This window comes from Populus alba, chromosome 2 (assembly GCF_005239225.2).
Source record: "Populus alba chromosome 2, ASM523922v2, whole genome shotgun sequence".
Taxonomy (NCBI): Eukaryota; Viridiplantae; Streptophyta; class Magnoliopsida; order Malpighiales; family Salicaceae; genus Populus; species Populus alba.
The window spans coordinates 2,511,261-2,518,646 of record NC_133285.1 but is presented as its reverse complement, the minus strand read 5'-3'; the positions used below and the strand labels follow the sequence as shown (position 1 = coordinate 2,518,646).

The 7,386-nt window shown below is 35.0% G+C and overlaps 1 protein-coding gene across 2 annotated transcripts; it reads left to right on the top strand.

The window, feature by feature from the left end:
* Positions 1-721: 721 nt before the first annotated feature.
* On the top strand, positions 722-7,379 carry LOC118052819 (casein kinase 1-like protein 6). 2 transcript variants are annotated; one of them, XM_035063895.2, is made up of 14 exons: positions 722-1,471; positions 1,563-1,603; positions 2,218-2,287; positions 2,614-2,762; positions 2,844-2,939; positions 3,140-3,210; positions 4,348-4,409; positions 4,524-4,587; positions 4,734-4,818; positions 5,294-5,420; positions 5,506-5,579; positions 5,667-5,730; positions 6,083-6,192; positions 6,802-7,379. In XM_035063895.2, exons 1-14 carry the CDS (start codon positions 1,381-1,383, stop codon positions 7,081-7,083), a joined length of 1,386 nt encoding a protein of 461 aa, XP_034919786.1. In that variant the 5' UTR covers positions 722-1,380; the 3' UTR covers positions 7,084-7,379. The 2 variants fall into 2 exon arrangements, with proteins under 2 accessions (XP_034919786.1, XP_034919787.1); XM_035063896.2 differs by having other exon boundaries at positions 734-1,471; positions 6,817-7,379.
* Positions 7,380-7,386: the final 7 nt, after the last annotated feature.

The window sequence follows — 7,386 nt, the reverse complement described above, 5'->3', positions numbered from 1 at the left end:
ATTTGTGCTGTTATGACATCTGTAATGTCAATTATTTTTTTAATTGAAAATAAAAATCGTTTTGTATTAATTTATATTTCAGTTAAAATTAAATCTTTAAATGACATTAAGCATGCATTCTCGCGTTCGTTGATAGTTTGTAAAAGAAATAAAAAGATAGTTTTCAATTATATGTCATCACTTTCGTATATCTTAATGTGCAATTTAACACTGCTATGAAAAGTATAATTTATAATTTACTAATATTAAACAGTGTTATACAGTCATACCTATTAATCTCCTATTTAATTTTAAAAAGATTTTTTTTATCAAATCAATATTATTTTAAAAAAATATTTAAAAAATAAAACTTGAGTGACAATATCAACTTATTGAACTTATAATTTAGTGTATGTTTGATATCGTAATATAATATATATTTTTTTAAAAATTTATTTAAAAATATATAATTGTTTTTTACAAGCAGCACGTAGAATTATAAAAAAATACATTAAAAAGTATTGATTAAATATTTTTAAAAATAATTAAAAAAAATAAAGTTATCTTTTATAAAGTAAAGTTGATCTCGGGTTTTATTAATATAATTTTAATATATATACACACACACCAAACAAAAAAGTAACAGAAAAGGTGAAAAGGAAGGGGGTAGAAAGAAGAGAAAGGCAAGCACGTTTTCTGCCGAGCCTGACAGCCCGAACTGAACGGGAACCAGACGTGTTAGGTTAGACGGCAGACAAACAAGAGAAGGCCTCGCTTCCCTTCCAACAAATTAAAAATAGAATATTTATGTTTATATTAAACTAGTAAAATTAAAAAAAAAAACAAAAATACTTAAAATAAAATAAAATACTCCTACCTGATTTGGGAGTTCTATCCTCTCTTCTCCTCACCTTCCCCTTTTTAGTTTTCTCTCAGACATAAACCAAACACATCGCCGTATTTTCTCCGAACTTCCATTTTTTTTTTTTGTTAATCGCAAACCATTTTTTTCTCGATCTGCATCTTCCAATTTTAATTTTCAGTAAAAAATTTAGTTTCCTTTTACATTTGATTTTTCATATCAGGTCAATGTAGCTTGATTTGATCTCCCTAAAAAAAATTGAAAGAAATTAGGGTTTTCTATTTTCGCCCCTAAATTCGCGACTAGCTGTTTCTTTTTTTGTCAAAACAATCAAAGGATGTGATTTTTTTTTTGTTCCGTATTTGACTTGTTTTACGATTTTTTATTCTTCTTCTCGATTTTGTTTTCAATCTTGAGTTTTAGTGTCAAGCTGGTCAATCTGCTGGGTTTGGATTTTGTGCATAGAAGAAAGGGAGAGCACAAATCTATCTAGGTAAATTTAGAAATTTTAGAGCTTCCGAGGGTTTGAAGAAGAAAAAATGGAAAAAACAAAGATTGACCATATGGTTGGTGGCAAGTTTAAGCTTGGCAGGAAGATTGGCAGTGGATCTTTTGGAGAGCTATTTCTGGGTATAAAGTTTTTGGCTGTTTTTCTTTTACGTTTTATTTGTCTAAAAGTTTGTGTTTTTTCTGGTGATTTGACTTGGGTTTTTATTGTCAGGTGTAAATGTGCAAACTGGAGAGGAAGTTGCTGTTAAACTGGTATGTTCTAAAAGGATTGTTCATTTTTGGTTTGGTTTGGATTTTGAAGGAGAGGAGTTGTTATTTTAGCTGCTTATGTATTTTTTTGTCGATTTTTTGGCCAAAAATTAGTTTTTTGAGATACTTCTCTTTCACTCGTAGCGGGTATTTGAGATGTAAATTTATCGTTGTTTCTGTATGATACTTCTGTTTCACTGCGTAGCGGGTATTTGAGATGTAGATATTTATTGCATTTGCTTCTGTAGCGTTGAGTTTCTAAGATATGATACCGAAACAGGCAAACAGCTACTGATGTAGATTGAGACGGGGGCAGTTTACTTCTTAAGGATTTAGAACTGTTATTGATAATGATAGAGTGCCACATGCACTTTTTTAAGGATAAGTAGAATTTATGCTTCTTCCTTATCTTAGTGAAGGAAAGTGGGAACACAGATCTGTATCTAGGATGATACAAATTACATCGTTAACTGCATGATTGATGTGAAAATAAGTCCTTTGCATTCCTTGTTTTCCCTGAAAGAGAGCATTTTGAGTGAGAATTTCTTTGAGCATGCTTGTCTTCTTCTCTACAGTATTCCTTGTGATTCTTGACCCTTATTTGTTCTAAATTTCAGGAATCTGTAAAGACCAAGCATCCACAGCTTCATTATGAGTCAAAGTTGTATATGCTTCTTCAAGGAGGGAGTATGTCTCTCTATCTTGCTACACACACGCAAATACAAATTTGAAATATCTTTGACTGGCGGATGATTCTTTTTTATCAGCAGATTATGTTATCCTTTTTAAGATGCACCTTCTAGTTTTTTCAATGCCACTTCATGTTAAGGTTGTGCCCCAAATATTCTTTAGAAGTTTACTCCAGATTACATTTAGGGGAAGTATTATGAGCATCATGCTAAGGTTGTGCCCTGAATATTCTTTAGAAGTGTAATTCGGATTACATGTAGGGGGGGGAGTATTATGAACATCAAGTTTTTATAATGATTCAATTTAATTTTCCTTTAATGAAGCTGGAATTCCCCATCTCAAGTGGTTTGGAGTTGAGGCCGAGTACAATGTCATGGTCATTGACCTTCTTGGGCCAAGTTTGGAAGACTTATTCAACTACTGCAACCGGAAATTCACATTGAAAACAGTACTGATGCTTGCAGATCAATTAGTAAGTGCATGTGGTTTGTTTTTGTTAAAGAATATACCATACCCTGTGAATTAAACCCCCCCTCATTCCCTGTCGCTTCAGATTAACAGAGTTGAATATATGCATTCAAGAGGTTTCCTGCACCGTGATATAAAGCCTGACAACTTTTTGATGGGCCTCGGCCGCAAAGCAAATCAGGTATGTATTCCTGTGCGGTTCCTGTTAGCTACCTTAATAAATGAGAACATATGTTTTCTTGTCAGTGTAATCTTTATTACATTTTTTATTTATTGTTCATTAGATATTTAAAGTGAGGGGGATGATATTTTCTAATTGTTATTATAGGTTCCAGCTTATTTCTGTTTTACGTATGCATTTTTTGGGATCATATAATACAGGTATATGCCATCGATTTTGGTCTTGCAAAGAAGTATAGAGATCTTCAAACTCACAAGCACATTCCATACAGGTAAATTTTTATGTTTGCCTCACAGTGCGCTTATATTGTTTTTTTCAGCTGCTCATGCACTAACCATTTAGACAAGATAGTTAACTTCTCATTACCTAGGCATGGTGGCAAATAGAAGAGGTTGGAGACTAGGTTTAGCCATAAGATTGTCTGTTTTCAAGAATGAGGCAAACTCTACCAGGCATGATGAGCACTGCTGCCTGTGCTCATATTAGGAATAGAATAATGAACTCGGCAAGTTTACCTCCTTTTCTGTGCTTTAAAGTTTGAGCTGTATTTAGATTTATGCAAAGATAATGTCATGCATATAGCAGTAAGCCATACTGGAAATTAAGGTTAATTTCGAAGCGTGGTTTCATGGCATGCATGAATTTTGATCCATCTCCATAGAGTTCCAAAGATACAGCCACCTATCGAATAACGAGGGTGTTTTCTTTTGGATATAAACAGCTCAATTTTTATTACTGTTTTTTCAATTTAAGTTATTCTTGGTCATGGCATGGACCTCATGGTGGCTTTTGGATTTAGTTATGGGTCAGGCTAGTTGTTCATGTCCAATATTCTTCCTTTTCCATTAACTACGATTTTTAATCATTGATAGTCAAATTTTTGTACCAAGAGATAAGCCGTATTATATAAAATTTCTCACAATTCTATCTCAAGTTCCTTATCACTAATAGACTTCATAGATTCTATCTCCACTAGATCTTTTCTGACTTTTAACAAATTTGTTGTTCTAGGTCCTGTGCAATCTCTCCACGTTTAGAAAAAAGATAAATATTATATCCCGCTCAATTTTATCCAAAGTTTATTATCACTAAAAGACATCATAGATTTGATTTCCACTAGATCATTTCTGACTTTTAACAATTTTTATTCCGGCTCCTATGAAATCTCTCCTTGTATAGAAAAAGATAGATGTGATAATTTACCGAAAAAACGAAGGACTTATGGAGAACATGCCTATCTCTTGTGTATGTGTGCACATGCTCGCATGTGATGGTTTTTCTACTTGTGGTTACATCACTTATTAGTGCTCACTTCTCTTTGTTTATTTTTCCTAGTTTTTATTGTTTACAGCAAGCAGTGTAGAAAATGATTTCATTGAGAAACTTAACAAGGTTTTTTGGGTTATAGGGAGAACAAGAACCTTACAGGCACCGCACGGTATGCAAGTGTCAATACTCACCTCGGAGTTGGTTAGTCAGTTTTCTTCTCTTGATGAATTTTGAATTGTCAACAGGAATTTACTATGAGATACTTTGATATATTTAATGCATTACTTGATGGAATTATTCTTACTCTACTTGCAGAACAAAGCAGACGGGATGATTTGGAATCTCTTGGTTATGTGCTTATGTATTTCTTAAGGGGCAGGTTGAGTATATAGCAGCCAAGCACTTGAATCAAAACTTCTTCCTTTATTATTTGTGTGGGGGAGAGTGGATATTGTTTCCTACTTGATGTTGAATAATTTGTGCAACATTTTTTCCCATTCATTTTGTGCAATTTCTTTGCTTCAGTCTTCCTTGGCAAGGATTAAAGGCTGGCACAAAGAAGCAAAAATATGATAAGATCAGCGAGAAGAAAGTTTCAACTCCTATTGAGGTAATTTGCTCTGAAGTCCTAATAATAGACAACGTCATTGATGCAATTTTATTTAGTGAGAGACCTCATGTTATCTGCTAGATCAAAAGTTTGATATCCCGATGGACACAGTTACTGCATAGTAATTAGCCAGGCAAAACCAGGGACGAACTATTAGTTTACTGTCTGTATTGGATCCAGACTACGATGCTGAATGCTTGTTATTAAGCATCAAAAGTAGCACAGCCCGATGTTCTTCTTTTGAATAACAGTTCAAAGTGTTTGCTCCAAATGTGAATGTGTCAAATGCCTCATTTGTAAAAGTTAGTGTGTAATCACAACCCATGCATTACTTCTCATTGAACATTGTCTCCGCACTAGATCATGGCCCAATGTTGAAAATGCAGGGTAATTCTAGTCTCTAATTTACTGTCAGCCTGTCAGACATTTTTTTCATGCTTCTACTTGGTAATATAAATCTGTATCATATTAACAGGTGCTTTGTAAGTCGTACCCCTCTGAATTTGTATCATACTTCCACTACTGCCGATCACTGCGGTTTGAAGACAAACCAGACTATTCATATTTGAAGAGGCTGTTTCGTGATTTATTTATTCGAGAAGGTAAACTACTAGCGGTGGCTCTCTCTAAGTTATTTTACAGGTATTTGACTAAAACTTTGAATTTTTCATGTTGCTGCTGCTGCAGGTTATCAGTTTGACTATGTCTTTGACTGGACTGTTTTGAAGTACCCTCAGATTGGTGCCAGCTCTAGAGGACGGGTGAGTGCTTAAACTTGTGGGCATGAGTTTCTTGGGGGGGGGGGGGGGGGAGTATTATGCCTTGATATTTTTTGCCTCTTTTTTCAGCATTCTAGCGGGAAACCAGGTCATGCTGGACCATCCGCTGAAAGACCAGCAGAAAGGGTCTCGGGTATGCTTTCTCTAAATGAAACTGGATTGGTTTTAGTGCTCTAAACAAAACTGAATTAGTTTGGGTGCCAAGTTAATTGAAACCCCAAGTTATGTTTATTTTGACCGTCATATGCTTTTGGGATATGTGAATGCTAATCACAAGCTAGGATATGGGTTAGAACATGCCTCTTAATTTAATTTAGAAAAGCTTGCACTTTATATCAAAACCTTAACTTTTTAGACTAGTGACTTTAGACTTTGCCTTGCCCAGAATAATTTATTTGCTGGTTATAGTATCATATACAAGTTTCTTGTTAGTATTTTTTTCCACAATTTCTTTGGTGGTTACTTCTTTTTTTGCATTGCTCCAGTTGGAAAAGAGATTCGGGAAAGATTCTCAGGTGCAGTTGAAGCATTTTCCACTAAAAGAGTCTCTGGCTCTAGTCAACATGATAATTCCAGAAACAAGGGCTTGGATAATGTAAGTCCCTACCTATATGTCACTAATCACAATTTTCTATTAGAATCTAAGTTGTCACGCCATGTTGCATTTGAAATTCTGATTCCAAGTTTTGTTAGCTTGTGTTTTTCTGCAAGCAAAATCTTTACATCAAGGTTGATATGTTGTCTGGTTTGATATAGATTTTTGTGTTGCCACTGTAGAAGTCAGTTTTGAAAAGTTCTGGGCATTATTATAAAAGTTTATTTTGAAAAGTTTTGGACAATAAGGGAACTGGCACCTACCTTCTCTTCTGGGTTGTATTGATCCAGGCTGGAGACCCTTTGTATTGATTACAAAGTCAAATATAGCAGATTGATGCTGTCCATAAAAGACGACTTGTTTTGTTTCTCTTGTTGTGGATTACTTCTTGCTTCGAAATGTCTCTCATACCATGTAGCAGCATGGGGTTTAATTCTAAAAGTTCTAAATATAAGTATTGCAGTTGAGGTCCTTACTTTCCACTGCTGAACAAAAATAAAAGCAGCAGAAAAGAGCCTGTTTTTTCTACTAGATTTTCTCCACAAATCCTTGTATTTTCATTTGGCTGTGCACCGAGCTCTTTTGCTTGTATTTAACATCCTTATCAAGACCTTTTCATTTCAGCCACCTGAGCCAGAAAAAGGGCGCAATTCTTCTCGTTATGGCAGCAACTCAAGAAAAGCTGTTATCTCAAATGGCAGACCAAGTTCATCTGGAGAACCTACTGAAGGTCGCTCTGGCAGATTACTCTCAAGTGGTGGCCGTCTGACTTCAGCTCAAAGAATTCAACCAGGTTATGAGCTCAAATCATCCCAGACACGTCCTGTAGCTGCTAGAGGCACTCATGAGGACACTTTCCGGAGCTTTGAGTTCCTCTCAATCAGGAAGTGACGCGGGGTTGATTTAGCAAGAAAATAATATGCGCACATATCTAATAGATACATGATTTTTCATGTGAAAAAATCCTTGAATTTATAATCCCTCGTGTATGGGAAATTATCAGATGATTACCGCAATGAGAGACCGCCATCAAGTGTTGATAGAACATTTCCTGTCTTTTTTACCTATCTTCGTTCATCCTTGCCCCTTGAAATGTTTCTGACGGTTGCAACAAGTTTTAGACGCATCCGAGAAGAAACAAATGTATCAGAATTCTCTTACATAATATGGAACTTGAGTTGTACTAATACTCCG